The sequence below is a fragment of the Ascaphus truei genome, chromosome 2, assembly GCF_040206685.1.
Source record: "Ascaphus truei isolate aAscTru1 chromosome 2, aAscTru1.hap1, whole genome shotgun sequence".
Taxonomy (NCBI): domain Eukaryota; kingdom Metazoa; phylum Chordata; class Amphibia; order Anura; family Ascaphidae; genus Ascaphus; species Ascaphus truei.
This window is the reverse complement of record NC_134484.1, coordinates 414,871,175-414,890,658: the sequence shown is the minus strand read 5'-3', so window position 1 is coordinate 414,890,658 and position 19,484 is coordinate 414,871,175. Positions and strand designations below refer to the sequence as shown.

Here is a 19,484-nt window from a genome sequence, read left to right as displayed (position 1 = left end):
ACGCCTTTCCACGCCACAACACACCTCACAGTTGATTCGAGAGAATGACCCATATCGTTGCCACTTACTAAATATCGCCCATAATCTTTTCATGTTTTAAGAAATGTTTCTGTCATCTATCAAAGTAAATTTATTCAGAAACAATATATTAAGTGATATTATATTGTTTCACAGGTCACACTTGGTTGCTTGGTATCCAAATTACATTGCTTGTGACACAATAACTATCTGGACAAAGTCAGACAGAACTCTGTTGTATTGTACTTCTAGTTTCACTCAAAGCAAATGGGCTGTTATTGTCCTTCTGTACCTCTGTCTCCGAAGCCATACTGTTTCCTGCATACATTCGATTGGAAAACCCATTTGTGATACCTCCTGTATGTTTTCTGTAAAAAAGAGAAAGAAAAGTGACAGCATTGTTTGATTATGTCGCAAGATGGTTATTCAGTAAACTGCAATAGTGCTGATCGGTGCACTATGGCACGGAAACTACCACAGAAGTTAATGGAAGTCTGAGTTAAAGACAGTAGAGTTACTGTGCAATAGTGCCCCGATCGGCACTATTTCAATTGAATGTGGTAATGCATCACAAACAACTTCATCTTCATTTCATTCAATATGACTTGATTTGTATATCGTTGTATTTAGAACAGGTCTATACAGATATAGGGGGGGCGTATGCTACAGTATAAGCGTTCATAAAAAAAAAATCACTGTGCCATTTTATTTGCCTGTTTTTCGAGTGCTGTATCATGGTACTCAGAAAGCCTCAATTACCTGTGATCACAAAATTCCCAAAACGGGTGAGTAGCCGGAGATGTGATGATCGACTCTATAAGGCCAAATCCAGCGATTTCTTTCAGCTGCAGAGAGAGCTGCACAGAGAGAGCCGCCTCTCCCTGCGCAAATCTCGCCAGCGATCAACTTTGTTTAATATAAAATGTAATACAAGTGTAGATGACTTTTTATTAAATAAATAAAAGCACTAACCAACCAATTAAATAAATATAAGCACTATCCAAACAATTAAATAAATAAAAGCACTAACCAACAAACGATTAATTAATTTAAAACAGTAGCCAACAAAACAAATAATTAATTTAAAACCCTAACCAATCTTAATATGTACTAAAAATAAGCCATCCAAATTCCAAACAATTGCCATCCAAGCCATCCAAATTCCAAACAATTGAATCCAAACAATAAAAACAAATAGAAAAAATGACAATAAATTCAAAACAAGCATTTGACAAAAAATGCATTGGCTGTCACTGTATTTATCTGTACCCTGGGCACAGATTAATACATTATCAGTAATGGGCAATGACAAACATAAAAATAACTAAATACAATGAAAAAACCCTGAAATAAAGACATTTACATACATTCAATATTTATCTTACCTTTAGATGTCTTCACCATCCGAATCCTGTTGTATCTGCAAGCTCTCGTACCGCGACGTCTTCACCCGCAATCCAATGCCATCCACCTTGAAGACCAGCATCAGGTAAAAAAAAAATCTTCTTTCTTTTATCTTCTATCACCATCTTCTTTCTTCATTTGTCATTATTTTCTTCTTTTCTTTAGTCTTCTTTCTTCATTTGTCATTATTTTCTTCTTTTCTTTAATCTTCTTTCTTTATCTGTCAATCCAAAGCTCCATGGTAAATCCACAATAGGATGTTGTCTCGTCGGCTTCTTGAGGCAAAATGAGACTTACAGGCCTTATATATGGCCTGTGACGTCACATTTTATGGTCAGATGGTACTAGTACTAGTTCTGTACTTTACATGGCATGGGACATTGTGCTTTCTTCATACCACAAAAGATCGGCTTGCAGTTATGGATATATGATATATTGTGCAATTCAAGTCGGGACAGATAAGAGTGCGTCTTTATCTGAGATGTATCAGTATACCATTGATAATTACCCATTCTATTCCAAAACACCGTAACAAAAAGTCTGGAGGAGTTCTATTCAACAGAACTTAAGCATTAATGGTAGCTTTATTATAACACCGTGCCCCGGCAAGAGCGGCGGGTGCTGGACACTGTACGCATCCTGGATGGGTATGTTCCATGACGGCAACTTTCTTGTATTATCGCCATATTTTCTTTGGTAATTTTTTGCTGGAAGCCTCAACAGTCTCTGTCAGAATACAGAGAGAATCAGGTGAGGTCCATAACTAGTTTGAAATAAGAAATTCAGCGCTCGTGCTGCAGATGTAAAGTTTGCTGGAAGCACTAATCCCCTTGCAGCATGTATGTGGAGCGTCTCCCCAATTTACTGCTAAAGCAAGGTGACCCCCGGAATGGGGGACACCTTGTAATGGCAAGAAAAAGAATGCACACCAGGGATTAAAATAGAATAGAATATATTTATTTAAACAAAAGATAAGTGAGGGGATCCAACCCCACCTCAGTACACATGCACACTAGATCCGGGTAAATATAACAAAAATACCCACACACAGAATAGGATGTATCTACTTAGACTAGATCTAAACATAACATTACAAACAATAAAAATACGCGTAGAGGTCACGTGAGGTCACTCTGCGCGTATGCCGTTAGGCTGAGACGGCGCTTGCAGGAAAGTTCGTGCGGTAGTAACATCTCTGCGGTGGCGTGGTCCGGACCCTTGTACGCGGCTGTTGTAGAGTTTCGGCATCTTATCCAACAGCTGGTGATTCAGCGGGACCCGCTCGGCACTTCAGTGTAAGTTCCCGTCTCCCCCTTTCAGACTCAGGCAGTTGTTCAGCTTTATTTCTAGCATATATCTGGGTCCATGTATCCTTTATTTTGAACATTCATGTCTTTTTATTTATTTATGTTTATTTTTTGTAATGTTGTGTTTAGATCTAGTCTAAGTAGGTAGAGGTCAATAGCTATGAGGAAATAGCTGGGGACAAAGGTGACACTGACAATAATGGAGTTTCCAACAAACCGTCTCCAAAAGACCACAAATCCAGACTACATCCTGCTTTCACTTAAACAGGGCTACTTATGAAAGAGCTGTTCCCCTGACATAGGCAGAACAGCCGCAGTAGCAGGCACGCTCACAAGCGAGGTTGAAGCTGCCAAAGTACTGCGTCTACTCCAGTGACGGGTACCATCAGGAAAATTATGTGGTACATCAACCACTGTGTGCTAAGGCTCTTCCGACACTGCCAACTGACCCTAAAAAGGTTGAACACCTCCTCAGTCTCACAAGAGGGGCATTTGCTGAGCCCCTCTTGCCCTGGCTGCCACCACTCATAATAAATAAAATAGAAAAATGGAACAAATAATATTTTGACAAAATTTCAAAACTAAAACACCTTACTGTGTCTGTATGTGGGTCTCTCTCCTTCTGTCTCACTTTCTCTCTCTTTCTGTCTCACTTTCTCTCTCCTTTCCCCTCACCAAAATCGGTGTGCTGGCAAGAAGTAGGAGTGGCATTATATATGTATGACTTTTTAACGTCAGATGTATGCGCCTGCGGGTTTTTAATAAGCACTATTGCAGATTGATCAGCCCTACTTTTTTTTTTTAACAATACTACTGTATGGTGGATTAGAAATAAACACGGTCCACAGGATGGATTTACGTTAAATCCAATGTCTCATTATTTAAAATTCGAAAAAACCTAGCCTCATGGAGGGATTTTAAATAATCCACACGGATTCAATTTGGAACAATTAAACGCTGATAGGATTTTGAATGAAAAATCCGGTAAGGTACAGAAAAAGGATTTGGACAGGTTTACCCATCTCTACCTGTCATTTTACAGCATTCAAATGGGTTACCAATCACTTTAAAAAAACATAAACAAAATTGTTAAAATGCAATGCTAAATGGACTTTTCACTTTTAATATAACACCCAAAAAGTGATATACAGTATTCACACATATGGCTTTACGGGTTTCTTAATCTAATCTAAAATGTTCCAAACAATATTTATTTTTGTCCACTTTTTTGATGGATTTAAAGAGCATATATTTTGAAACATATTTCAATGCCAACTTCTGTTTAGGGATTTGAGGATTCATTGGCATTGCACACAACTGTATGGCTCTCCATGTGGGTTTCCCCCTTTTACAACATTTATTCCATGCCAAACCAGTTTTATTTTCCTAAGAAATGCCACTTTAATATAAAGGGTATGCACTAAAAGCACCATATTAATGTAAAATTCCCTTTCAGATTTGAGGAGTGTGAATGTAGAAGTGTATGTTAGAAACTTCCCCTTACAGAAAGGTAATATACCTCCATGATAAAGTTGCAGCATCTCCTAGGACCAAAGTGAACCGATGACCATGGCACCATTTTTATTTAAAAAAAAAATAAGACAATAGGTATTATTCAATTTTTGTTTTCTTTTAAAGTTCTTGGGAGCAAAATGCTTTGGAGACATTTTACAATCTTTACCCAATTCCTTTTAGAATACGACTTTATGTGTCTCATTTAGTATGCGGATTTAGGCCATAAGACACCTCCAGTGCTGGAAGACAGATTATGGTTCATTCAAGTTAATGGGGTATAAGCTTGTTTCAGGTACTAGAAGATATCTTATGGCAGAGCCCCGCTTAGTAAACATGGGCCTTTGTTTGTACAGGAGAATGATTAATTCCCACAGTTTCTCTTTAACTCTCTGTTTTAAAGTAATTATGATATCAACATTAGATAAACAGGTAAGAATGTAGCATAAAAAGTATCTGATATGAACGAGTTACATTGAACTTGACGGAAATAAAAACAGGTTCACAGAAAACAGACATATACAACTTTAACGCTGATGGTGATTTAATCTATCTATGGAAGTTGATTACATTCATAAATGGTTGAAAAAAATATTTTGCCTGCTAGGTGGGACTGTCTTTTAATTATGTTTAGCTTGTTTACAAACCTTACTAAACCTTCACTAAATGGTAATAACCTCTAGCAACTGTTCACAGCCATATACTTATATACCTGTTAATATCTACTGATGGTGGGGTTGTTGTTTTGCTTACTAAGCTTGTATTCTAAAGACTGTGACCAATAAATAATTAGTGTTCGTATTGGGAACATATTGTATCATTGTTTTCTCTTAGTTCTGTAATGCTTGTTTTCACATACCAGTTTGTTATCACTGGTGAAATTGACAATTTGCTTGCGTATTATTGGCTTGAACTACATGTCTTTGTGAATTTAGATCAGCATTAACTGAGATAATAAGGCATTGACCTCTATTTTACATTTTGAAAACAATATATTTAAGCATACTGTATCTCCAGAATAGGGGGGAAATTCTCATTTTAATGCAAATAGATAATATGCAAATTATCACAGTTGAACACTTTTTTTTCAACATACATTAGCACGGGAGACAAGACAATGTACTGTACATCGGGATTGCAAACACTAGACCGAATGAGGGAGTTAAATAAACAGTTTATTTTCTGGCCAAAGCAAACAGGTAGCAACACAATACAAGAAACACAGGTACACTTACCAAAATAGGGAAACACAGGGAGAACTCCTAGATAGCTGTAGATTCTGGGTGCTGCCAATGATAGCTTACCCAGGATGGCTCCCCGAGTGGTCTGCCTCAGGATATCCCAGTAACTAGGGATCACCACTCCTGCTTATATTTCCAGATGGTCCCTAGGCACAGAGAAGAACCACGAATGGCTAGATAGCCTCCTGACTCTGAGACTACCCATGAATAACTATTGAGCTCTGATAGGTGTCAAATTACTAAGACCCTCAGCCTCCACTTTGAAACATGGAAGTCTGGGTGCCTACCTATCAGGGTGGATTGGCTTTGTGAGGGCTCACCTGAGATGGACCAATCAGGACTGGGGAATGTGACTGTACTCTATGATAGCCCTAGAGGTGTTCTTGGGAGTGTAGGAAATTGGAACTGACCAATGCAAATTGGACCAACTGACTTTATATTTAGAGGTTATACCCAATCCCAAATCATGTCAGCTCCTGCAGGGATAGGCTCCATGCTGCCTGGAAGTGTATATCCTCCCAGCAGGTGGGATGGCCCTTCTCAGCTCACCATTGTTCTCTGAGCACAGCACCTGGCCCTAGACAAAGGATGGCAGTTGGTTTCATTGTGGTCTGACCTTGCCAAACTAATCAAAGAACCAGCACACAATGAATCCCATAGAAATACACACAACACTGGCAGATACATACTAAATGACGGTTGTAAAGAGCAATTGTAAACATTTTAAGAATCCAATCTGCGGATTCTGCAATCCGCACATGGATTATTGAATTATTTTTAAGATTGATCCACGGGTGGATTTTTAAATCCGCCAGTGGATTGTATCCAATGGCAGTTTTGTATTAATCCGCATAAACTCCACATGGGTGTCCTGATAGCTGCGCTGTAAAGACTGGAATTGGGTCTGGTAGGTCTCTGGTGGGATCGTGTCTGGCGAGCAGGACCACCTTGACCACCAATTAATCTCTAGTGTCCTCCAGATCTACATCCTGTTAAGCCTCCACTACCTTCCTGCTCAGTTCTGGGGAGAGAAACTGCAACCTTCAGGGATTTGATGTAGGTGGCACAGTTTCTCATATTTCAGAGGTACCCATCGATGTTCTCTTTGGTGTCAAACTTGTAATGTGACTCGGTGTAAGGTCTTCTACTTTTTAATATTTAATCGGAGTGGGCACATGGAGACATATACATTATTACACTTTTATACTAGGGGAGTTTCACTGAAATAAAAATATGGTAACCGCAAAGCATTTTAAATGCAATATAAACTTGCATGCTCAGAAATTCAATGACACACATATGTGTTTCAACTAGGTTCCATAGAAACACTCATGTGTACACAAGTTTATCGGTAGTACGCGTTCTACACAATGTACATCATGTATCTATTTCTTCTTTATTGTTAATATATAACATTCTCATTTTGCAGGTCACCGTGTAAAATAGCCAGCCCGAAGAAGATGCCGGTTGAAGAAGATTCTACATTTGGAAGAAGATTGACGAAAATAGCATTATTCTATTTTCACAAAGTCTTTGCGCATTATCTCTAAACTATTTTACTGTAATCTAATTTTTAAAAAAATCATATTTTAAAAATACTTTGTAGTAATCTGACATTTGTAGGAGAATACGTGGTGGGTTACATTTAAATAAATGGGATACCATATCATACGAAATGAACTGGAATAAGGGATGGGTTACATTGCATTTAGATTGAATAAACACTAGCACACTAGTGCCACCTATCATTACTGCACAGTACTGTAACCAATACTAAAACTCATTTTTTCCCCGTCACTACGCAGTCATGAATGAGCTACGAGCAGCGGACAAAACATTGGGAGATCAGGCATACTCCGTTAAACCCCCCTGAGAGCCAATTATGCTACATATGGAGCTCTGATTTGCGTCAACTTACATGGACCCTTGGATTCCACCCAGAAGCATGGACGCCTGGGTGCCTAACAATCAGGGAAGAGATTGTCTTTGATATACCCATCAGATCTTGAGGGCTCAGCCGAAATGGACCAATCATGTATTTATTCATTTTATTTATCAAATGTTTTACCAGGAATTAATACATTGAGAGTTACCTCTTGTTTTCAAGTACGTCCTGGGCACAGAGTTATAATGACAGATACATGGTTACAAATACATAGTTACATTAAGTGAGCAAGGTTATATACAAGACATTGCATGCACAGTAGGAGATAATATATGTTATAGATAATATATGTTATAGGCGTAAGTAATAGTTACAGATCAGATTAAGATGTGAAACAGCTTTAGTTTTGAAAGAACTTAGACTGGTGGTGGGTGTGAGAGTCTCCAGCAGATTGTTACAGTTTTAGGGTGCACGGTAAGAGGAGGAGAGGCTGGATACTTTGCCGAAGTAAGGGACCATGTACAGTCTTTTGGAATCAGATCTCAGATGATAAGTGCTGCATGTGGTAGGGGTGAGGAGCTTGTTCAGATAGACGGGTAGCTTGCCCAGAAAGTATTTGAAGGCAAGACAGGAAAGATGAATTTGTCGCATAGACTCTAGTGATGACCAATCTAGTTCTTTGAGCATTTCGCAGTGATGTGTGTTGTAGTTGCATTGGAGAACATCACAGCATATTGATCTGTAGAGGGTATCAAGTTTCCTAAGGTGGGTTTGGGTTGCCATGCCATATATACTATGTCCCCAAAGTCTATCAATGGCATTAGCATTTGCTGTGCGATACGCTTTCTGACCAGCAGACTTTGGGAGGATTTGTTCCTAGAAAGTACACCTAGTTTGGCATAGGTTTTGGATGTCAGGGTATCAATGTGCATCCCAAATATTAAATGGGGTCAAACCATATGCCCAAGTATTTAAAACTAGTAACAGTTGCTAGTATGGAATTAGCCTTGGTTCTGACCTGGAGCTCATTCATTGGAAGCTTTAAAAGTGAAGCCTTGGTTCCAAATACCATTGTTACAGTCTTGTCAGTGTTTAAAAACAGTTTGTTTTGGGAAATCCAATTTCCAAGTCTCAAAAAGTCAGATTGAAATACGTGTTCAAGGTCGGAGAGGGTAGGGTTGTGTGCATATAAGATTGTGTCATCTGCATACATGTATATTGAAGCTCCCTTACAAGCTGTAGGAAGATCATTGATGAACACTGACAAGAGTAGGGGCGCCAGAACAGAGCCTTGCAGGACACCACAGGTGATATCTAAGGGGTTGGAGTTAGAGACTGAGATAGACACATGTTGGTATCTACCTGATAGGTATGAATGAAACCAGTTTAAAACATGCTTCCCTATTCCAGAGCACTGGAGTTTATCAAGATAACATACACTGGCGACACACTTTATTCGAGCTCGGCTAGTCCCACGAATTCGGGTATACTCGGGTGTATTGAGGTTTGTGACTGTTTTCTGCCCGAGTGCATTGCGTTATTTTCCAGGCAGGGATTGAAGCATTTTATTCCCGCTGGCTGCAATACTGCACAGTATATATATATATACTGCATTACAATTCATGAAGTTATGCCATCTGGTAGACACGCGAAGCATTGCAGCCTATTACATCCTAATCATTATCATTTAACAGATCAGCCGCCCGTCAGCCAGGCATGAACCATGGCTGGGAAGGCAAACGCAACGGGGCTTGTCAGAGGTGAGGAGCGGCATATTCCAGGTATCTGCCAGGTACAAACTGGGCATTTGCTCGAATAAAGTGTGTCGCAGCAGTAATCAACAGTTTCAAAAGTCTGGGATCAGGACTGGGGGGATGTGACTGTACTCAAGGACAGCCCCATGGGTTGTTCTTGGGAGTGTGAAAAATTGGAACTGATAAATGGGAATCGGTCCGACGAAGCTTGGACCCAATCCTTGAATCCTCATGTCAGCTTCATACCTCCTGCAGGGATAGGCTCCATGCTTTCAGGGCGAAACAACATCTCCACTTGTGAACTGTATGTTTTACCAGCAGGTGGGCTAGACCTTCCTAGCTCACCACTTTTACTTGGGCACAGCAGCTGGCCCCAGACAAAGGATGGAAGTTGGTTTCATTGTGGGCTGGCCTTGCTAAACTAATCAAAGGCCTAGAACATTCCATACAAATTCCATATAAATACACAAAACATAATACATTATAAAGTATGTTTCTCCAGATATATATTAGGGGATAACATAAAAAGAGCTTGGTTGCCATTTTGTAACCTAAAATTACCAGTCTGACCAAATACCTGGGTCACCATCTTATAGGTAGGTGGCTTAACCTTTAATATACTGAGCCAGGCTGCCCCTACTGTCACATACATGCTTTACATTTACACCACATTATTGCAGCTGTGCAAATAAAAAGAATAAAAAGAAAAATACAGTAAAATTGAAATATGCATGATGTTGCACAAAGAGTAAAAAATTACAACAAAGCTAGTGATGTGCTCAAAATGTAGTTTTCTATTCACCTGGTTAATGCAGTCCGCTTCCCTACTGAAGATGCCTTGAATATATTGTGTTGAAACATTAATCAGATTTCTTGCATTTTCTGCCCAAAGAAGCAATTGTTAAGTGTGGTAACCATGTGTTACAACAGCCATTTAATTAAATTAATTGGTTCCTGTATCACATGTTCATGTCCTACACATTTCTTTGTACATAGGATGAGCACATGTGTTATAAAAACAATAGCATTGGTTACTGAGCCTTTTACACGTTGTTACCTCTCATGATCGATCTATGATATTTTTTTTAAGGTTTTCCTTCAGGCAAATTATATGTTTTGGGGCATTTATGAGTCCAAGATAAAGACTCATGAAGACGTACTGGTTGGTATCAATTATGCTCATTTAATTTAAGTTAAGATTTTATTAATTTTATTTAAGTTAAGACCCCTAGTTTAAATTTTACTGGTTAAACACATTTTTATTTAAACGTATTTAATGATAAAGTAAGTTATTAACCTATTCTCACAGTACTGCACCGACACACTTTATTCGAGCAAATACCCGGTATGTACCTGGCAGATACCTGGAATGCGCCGCTCCTCACCTCTGACAAGCCCCGTTGCATTTGCCTTCCCAGCCTGGGTTCATGCCTGGCTGATGGGCGGCTGATCTGTTAAATGATAATGATTAGGATTTAATAGGCTGCCATGCTTCGCGTGTCTACCAGATGGCATAAATTCATGAATTGTAATGCAGTATATATATATATATACTGTGCAGTATTGCAGCCAGCGGGAATAAAATGCTTCAATCCCTGCCTGGAAAATAACTCAATGCACTCGGGCAGAAAACAGTCACAAACCTCAATACACCCGGGTATACCCGAATTCGTGGGACTAGCCGAGCTCGAATAAAGTGTGTCGCCAGTGTAGAAATTACACATGAAATTACTTGTAATTTAAAAGTGCACATTACCATACCTTATTACCATTAGAGTATATTTCAGTATTAAAACATAATTTAAAAAAAACTAGTTATTAAAACATATTAAAATGTTATTTGCCATTGGCAATTGAATTTAAGGCCGAAAGCATCAAATTGTGATCCACGCTATTGCATCTGATTCTGCGATTTGCTCGTGATAGTGCAGATCGCGCATTGATGACTCGCGGACTAGATGGTCTAAATCAATCAAACGATTATATTTTAAAGGTTTCCCGTGAAAGAGAAAATATAGAAAATATACACTATATACCTGTTTAGTGATAATGATTTTATGTATTAACGGAATTATTGTGCAAAAAATGCAGTGACTTACCTTTTATAAAAGAAACATAGGAAGGCAATCACAAGTTCAATCAACAAGCATGTTAATCCAATGCCCACACCAATCCACATACCTATAAAGAAATGAAATCAGCCCATTATTATACATAGCATATAGTTATATCTAAAACAATGGCTAAGACATGTTTCCTGTTATTCTTTCCTTACCCTTGCTATCGAGTTCTGATGTTTGGGGAGGTACTTGCGGAGCACTGAGATGGCATCTGTTTCCTCTCCACTTTTTTGTACATCTGAAAAATCAACAACATCAAATCCGAATTTAATAATGTAATACTAATTAATATACAGTTATTACTAACAGAAATGTAATATTTAAGAGTTACATGCTTGCAAACGTTACCAGTAGAAAACAAACACATGCTCGGATAATATTATTAAGTATGAGTTTCAATTAAGTAAGGATGGTAAAATCTCTCTCTAGTCACTGCCTCATTTCACACACTTTTCCCCTATTCAATACGCGGTGAAGCCGCTTCCAAGTGCTGGAGATAAGAAATCAAGGGGGTTATTCATTAAACTGCGATAGTACTATTGCATGGAAAATTTCCATTGTATTCAATGGAAGTTTATGTCCAACTGTGCCCCTATTGCTCTTCAATAAATAATGGCCAAACTCAATTCCAAATAATTGGCTTCACAGCATAGCAAGGACCTATATATTTTTTATACTAATAAACGAATAAAGGTGATACATTCATATCATACAGTAGTACTGTATTTTTTCTGGTAAACTATTTTGTTTATAAACACAAATTGGCATACCCTGTACATTTTCACAGTGTATTGTCCTGTATTTTCTAGCATAGAACAAATTCTGTATTTGTATAAACAAAGATCATAGAGTCCACACAAAACTGCATTAGGTTTAAAATATGTGCCTCTGTTCTGAAAAAAGTGAAAAGAATTATTCGATTAAAATAAATAAAAATTCCCATTCCTAGGAAAAATAATATCCTTCAAAAAATAACTTAAAATAGTATGAATTTTATGAGTTAAATAATTATAACAAGTGTAATGAAAATTATATCTGAGAAAAGAGAATAAATAAATAAAATAATCATGAGCATTAAAATCCAGATGCAATTGTGTACATTGCAATATACAATACATGCAATATTCATTTAAGTATATTTAATAAAAATGTTTGTTTGTTGAATTTTTTTTAATGCATCATTTATCACGCTTTTCATTAGAAATTAGGAATCAGACTTGTTATTAAATCACATTCTAACATAATGAATAGAGCTCACTGCAGTGTAACTGCAAAAAGCATTTACCTTAACATAAATTAGTTAAGACTATTGGCAATGCTACTGACTAGACAATGCACTGAAGGTCTTATTTTACAGCTTTCTCTCATTTATCTTTTTCTCACTATCTGCCATTAATGTAATGTCCAAGGTTGTGAGTAAAGTAAATAACAGGAAAACCAACTAAGCCGTTTTTCTTATTTGAATACCTTATAAACTTTCTGGCACTTGGAGTGGTTACTGTGCAGTGTATCTTACAGCTGAGCAGTTTGAGAACCTACAGATATATTACCCTGTATCGCGTCTGAATCGGCGATATCTGCCATTTAAGTTAATGGCAGATATCGCCGATTCGGGCACAACACAGGAGATTGCGCCTTAATGAATCCGGGGACGTTGAATCTCTTTAAACATATTTTTGCTTTATAAATTTACTTTACATTTTTAATTTTCATCACACATTTAAATGTGTCTCAGTGCTAGAGGCTGCTATTTACTATCATGCCCTTCCTTTCTCCCCAACCACAGGAGATGTGGGCTCCTTCTGTCTTCTCACTACCATTACCAACTACTCACTATTTCTCCTTAAGTTTCATATTGTCTGACTTTTCCTCCCCATCTCTATACCATATAGGTTGCTGTCCATCATCTATCAACAACCTAATTGTACATACTCCCCTTCAAGCATTCTATCTGACTTTAAATCCGGACTTTCCTTCTTACATTACTCTGACACCCCACCACCTCCTGGGAGGCTAACTGCCACATCAATTAGCCCTTGGTTACCTGGGGCTCTCGCTTCCCCTCTTTCACCTCTGCCTTTGGCCTTAGCCATTGATCTGCTTCCAGTACATACACTGTCTATAGTTGACCTTGTTTTACTAGAAATCCCTCCCTTTCTCATTTCAGTGTCTCCCCTTTTCCACTCTCTGATCATCATCTCATCTCTCATTTGCTGTCTCTCCTTTCCTTCTCACGATTCCTTATCCTGACAATCTTGATACTGTATACAGAATTGTATCCTTTCCTCCTCAATCAAACAGCATGCAATCCTTATTCTCTGGTGCCCTAGCTGCTTCAACCCTCAATCTTAGTTTAACACATCTACTGTATATGCATCCTACACAACTGCATTAGCGCCTCTGAGCACTCTGATATTCTCACTGAATTCCACTACTACACATTTCTCTTGTTCTGATTTAACTCCAACCTTTATCAGGGTAAACAACACTTCTGTATATTTATTATTTCACACAAATTGAAGCTTTATCTCTGTCTTTGATTTCCTCCTTCAATTTCCTTCTCTTTTTTCTGTCTCAACTACACCTCAAGACGTTGCCAACCATTTCAAGACAAAAGACATTTCAAGACAACCCTCCTCACCTGCTTCTCCCGGATATGCTCCCCTCCTCTCCAGCTTCTCACTTCACTCTCTCCTACCCCCCTCACGTGTCCCCTCCCTTTCTCTCACTCACTCTCCCCTGCTATCATTTCTCCACTCTCCCACCTACTACCACTCTCCCTCTTTCCGTTTCTCAATCTACCCTTTCTCTGCCACTCTTCCCCCTTCTCTCACTATCCCTTCCTTCTCTCTCCCCCTTCTCTGACTCAACCCTCATTTCTCTCACTGTCCCACCCTCCTTTCTCTAACACCCCCGTTTACTCTCTCACTCTCCCCATTCTTCCCCTTGCTTTCTCTCACTCTCCCCACTTCTCTCTCGCTTTTTTCCACCCCCTTCTCTCACACTTTTCTCCCCCCTTATCTTCCCCCTTCTTTCTCACCCTTCTCGCTCCCTGCATCCCCCTCCAGCCTCCTCTCCCACTAGGCTTCTACCATCCTTATGTGGAGGTGATTATGGAGAGTGCAAACTCAGGCAGTGATTGTGGAGGTTGGGTCCGGGGAGTGGTTTGGAGAGAGAGGGCCTACACTACCTGTGTTGGGCCAGATAGCAGCATTTTGTGTACCAGATGGGACCCTCAGGCCATATTTTCCCCTCCCCTAGTCTAGTAAGTAAGAGAGAAATTCTGTGAGAAGTTCAAGTCTGACTAAGAGAAATGAAGCTGCTGTGGCTGCTGCTGCCTGAGTTGACTATCTGACTAGGCACCACTACCATTCTGTACATGGTAGCATATTATCACCACCACTACCACCATCAGTATAAATTATCCACACAGTGCCAGTAGCTAACTTGCCATGTTAGTGCTTCAGTAGCTCTATGAGCAGCTCAAAGCTGTGAATAACTACATCATGGAGATAGAACTCCAAGCTCATTGAGGGTGCATAAAAGTTGTTGCCCAACCAGTGACATCAGATGAGGGAGCTGTGTGGGTTAATGAGGCCATTGCATGAGTCATTAAATTTGGTCAGCAGGTACAAAACTGGGATCAGTCAAGAACCTTTGTGTGTTCATTAATTTTAATTTTCAACTGGTATCAGTTGTTTGGAGGTTAGTGGCCCCTCCTCCCACTGTTTAAGCTCACCCTACCCCACCCCAATTTTTAAAGTAGCAGGTTTTTTCAAGTTCCTGGGTGGACAGACCCACTGCGGTCATTCTCCCTCCAACAGAGGTCAATGAGAATTTTCACAGTCAGTGCTAGAACCTGCTTACTGGTCATGCCATGAGGTGGCTTTCAGGCTTATAACGCTTTAGCCAAAGGGTTTAACTAAATGACCCTTACTCACGAGAATATTGATTATTTTACTATTTATTTTTGACACAAGACCCTACCAGCTGGAATCCAGGCCACACAAGACTACCCATCTCCTAGAGGGACGCTCTGTAAAGCCTGAACATATCTCCTCTCTATGCCAATATTGTTTGGCCGCTTGTGAGTTTTTAATCTCTATTTATTTTATATTAATATACGGTATTACACTATTTTTCCCTTTTTCCTTTTTCCCTGTTAGAGGTATCATCAAAGGAGGCTTCCCCCCTCTCCCCCTCCCCCCCCTCTACACCAGAGGATCAGTCATCTGATCAAGAACAGATATTTAATGTGTGTGTCTCCTTTTCCCATTTATACATATCCTCCCAAAGATTAAAGGTACTTATCTATGTTGAAATATTCCTCATTGTGGTCCCCAATCTTTTCTACCATCACATATGCCCTGGAGCTACAAGCAGAACGACTCGCTTGAGGATCCCCCCCCTTTTCCTCTCGAAGTACTGTAGCATGTTCACACTACTGTAGACTGGAAACACTATGCATTAAGCAAAATTTTCTCAGTCCGTTTGTAAAGTACAATCCTTGTGTCTCATGCTTCACCCTTCCCTGCAGCAAGGCGATTCAGGTGCTAACTTGGATAATTCAATTAGCCAGTGAAAGCAGCTCTTGATATCACTAAGGCCACCGTAGTGAGGAAGTGAAGTTTTTCCAGCTTGGTACACATCTCGCCTGGAGCGCATGCGCATGCACGATGGAACGGGAGCCGTGAAGGAAGTGTGTAAGGAGAGAAGCAGACAGAGAAGGACCCAGCCCGTGCACAGGCTCGTGGGAACATTCCCTGTTATCTGTAGAACACCACGCACCATCTAAAGACCCTACAAGCTGGAATCCAGGCCACACAAGACTACCCATCTCCTAGAGGGACGCTCTGTAAAGCCTCTACACCAGAGGATCAGTAATCTGATCAAGACCAGATATTTAATGTGAGTGTGTCTCCTTTTCCCATTTATACATATCCTCCCAAAGATTAAAGGTACCTATCTATGTTGAAATATTCCTCATTGTGGTCCCCTATCTTTTCTACCTTCACATATGCCCTGGAGCTACAAGCAGAATGACGCGCTTGAGGATCCCCCCCCCCCCCTTTTCCTCTCGAAGTACTGTAGCATGTTCACACTACTGTAGACTGGAAACACTGTGCATTAAGCAAAATTTTCTCAGTCCGTTTGTAAAGTACATGACATGGAATATGGCACTTACTATATGCGAGACCAAACCTGCCTGCAGCTATGCTTTTATTATATATTCTGTCATTAAAGACAGTACAGATAAGTGAACAACATCTATCCATTCTACAAAAAAAAGGCTGTAAGAATTCTATGTCACAACGTACGCATTAATTATTGCTTTATTAGAATAACGCTTCTCGGCAAGAGGGGCAGGTACTGGGCACTACTAACATCATGGATTGATATGTTCGATAATGGCAACTTTCGAAAGAGAACGAGATTGAAAAGACCTTTCCGAACCAATCCCTCAGATCTGGTCCCAACCAAGTACCTGCCTCATTATCATTACCAGTACGGACCAACCAACTCCAAAAACGAGATGAACCTACATCCCAACTGCATGATAGAGAGTGAATCTGCTTAGTTGTGTGATTGAGTGTCTGTGTGATACACTGTGTGAGTGTATTTTAAGTGTTAGTGTGTATTAGTGATTGTATTGATATTGAGTGTTAGTATTTACTGGACTGTCAGAGTTGCTCATCTGCTTCACTCTTCTTAATCATTCCATTTAGGCAATAGAAATGGCCAACCTGTTAGTATTTGTATGTCCAAACTAGTCAGCTGTACACGGTATATTCCATCATTAGTGTTATTCATAGGACAATAAACTATCACACTTGATACAGGTTTTATTATATTGTTACATTAAATGCCATATGTCTAACAATCATCCTGCTCTTATTATATTAGTGGGAGGCTAGTAAAGTTGTCAAAGTGTCACTTGCCATCATCTGAGCTCAGCTAGGCTATTTTACTCTGTGTCCTTAACATGTGGTCTTCTAGTACCAGTTATCTTGCTTCAGCAAGGCTCTCATTCCCATTCCCCATGTGCAGATGTTGAATATGTTGGTATACATTAGTTGGCATGTCTCAGGTGGAAATATTCAGGTGGAATTGGCGGGTAAACAGTGGATACTAGTGTTTATGAGATACTAGTTGGTGGTCGCTGGTATTTCTGGCGGAAATACCATAGATCTTACAAATGTACTGCTGCGGCAGACTTTATTCTTACTAATCACCGGCTTGTACCTGGCATGTTCCTGAAATGCCACACTGTTCACCCGGAGCATGCCGGGCTCCTTTTGCCTTCCCAGCCAGGAGCATGCCCGGCTGACGCGCGGTTGATGTGTTAATTGATAATGGTTCAGGATTTACTAGGCTGCAATGCTTCGCGTGTCCGCCAGATGGCATAAATTCATGAATTGTAATGCAGTATATATATGTATATGTATATATATATATATATATGTATATATATATATATATATATATTTACTGTATAACAACAACCGCTTTAACCCCTAACATACAGTACTGTACACATACAGTACTGTATATGCACATCAATGATACTGTAGGCCGTCCCCTGGCGAGATGTGTTTGCAGCACAGAGAGAACTGCTGCTCTCTCTGCGCAAACATCAGCACATTAAAAATTATTTAAAATACATTTTTATTCATAGTGTAGATGTGCAGGGGGTCTCCGGAGCTGAACCATGTTGGTTTCAGGTCGGGGGACCCCCTGCTCCCCGAGATACAGCCCCCTTTATGAAGTGCCGGTATCCCTCTGCATTTAAAGGTCCCGATCACGTGACCGCGACATGTAAACAAAGCAGAGGGATACCGGCACCCCCTAAAGGGGCCTGTATCTCGGGGAGCAGGGGGTCCCTGGACCTAAAACAAAATTGTTTCTGCTCCGGAGACCCTCTGCACATGTACAGTATAAATAAAACACATATATAAATAAACACTCGTTCCTTACTTTAGCGGCTATGTGCTATGGTAACGAAGCAGCATTTCTGTATTTTAATAATATTGTACAGTGAGCAGGGGGTTCCCTGAGCCAGAAATTAATGCTCAGGGGACCCCCTGCTTCTGCAAAATATTATTAAAAATTCAGAAATGCTGCTTCATTACCATAGCGTATAGCCGCTAAGGCAATGAAGGGGTTAACTCACCGTGCCAGCTTTATTGTGGGTAGCGGGGGTGGGTGAAGGGGGTATTTGGCCCTTGGTGTGAGTTTAGGACTTGCGGGGGGTTGCGGGTGCACTTAACCCCTTCACGGCCGTAGCAGTTAATACCGCTACGATCATGAAGGGGTTAACCCCTCCCGCTACCCCCCGGCAAGCCCTAAACAGCCACCGTTGGGGCTAATACCCCCTTCACCCACTCCCGCTACCCACAATAAAAAAAACTCACACACAGCAGCCGCCCAAGAAATAAATAAATAAATCTAAATAAATAAATAAATAAATGAATATAAATAAATACATTTAAAATACATTTTTATTCATAGTGTAGATGTGCAGGGGGTCTCTGGAGCTGAACCGCATTGGTTTCAGGTCGGGGGACCCCCTGCTCCCCGAGATACAGGCCCCTTTAAGAGGTGCCGGTATCCCTCTACGTTTAAAGGTCCCGATCACGTGACCGCGGCCTGTAAACCATGCAGAGGGATACCGGCACCCCTTAAAGGGGGCTGTATCTCGGGAAGCAGGGGGTCCCCAGACCTAAAACCAAAGCGGTTCAGCTCCGGAGACCCTCTGCACATCTACACTATGAATAAAATGTATTTTAAATGTATTTATTTATATTCATTTATTTATTTATTTATTTAGATTTATTTATTAATTGTGCTGCTGCTGTGTGTGATTTTTTTTTATTGTGGGTAGTGGGGGTGGGTGAAGGGGGTATTAGCCCCAACGGTGGTTGTTTAGGGCTTGCAGGGGGGTAGCGGGTGCACTTAACCCCTTCATGACCGTAGCGGTATTAACTGCTATGGTCGTGAAGGGGTTAAGTGCACCCGCAACCCCCCCCACAAGTCCTAAACTCACAACAAGGGCCAAACACCCCCTTCACCCACCCCCGCTACCCACAATAAAAAAAATTCACGCACAGCAGCCCCACAATTAATAAATAAATCTAAATAAATAAATAAATACATGAAGATAAATAAATATGTATGTATATATACACAGTATGTATATATATATATATATATATATATATATATATATATATATATATATATAC

General features: G+C 40.0%; 1 protein-coding gene across 1 annotated transcript in view; it reads right to left on the bottom strand.

Annotated features, from left to right (window-relative positions):
• MALRD1 (MAM and LDL receptor class A domain containing 1) overlaps positions 1-19,484 on the bottom strand; it is a 662,703-nt gene that overhangs the window by 10,256 nt on the left and 632,963 nt on the right. Inside the window, exons 35-37 of the mRNA XM_075588643.1 lie at positions 11,397-11,479; positions 11,221-11,302; positions 311-386 (exon numbers count right to left, since the gene is read on the bottom strand). Coding sequence (XP_075444758.1) covers positions 311-386; positions 11,221-11,302; positions 11,397-11,479 — 241 coding nt within the window. The remainder of the gene's footprint in view (positions 1-310; positions 387-11,220; positions 11,303-11,396; positions 11,480-19,484) is intronic.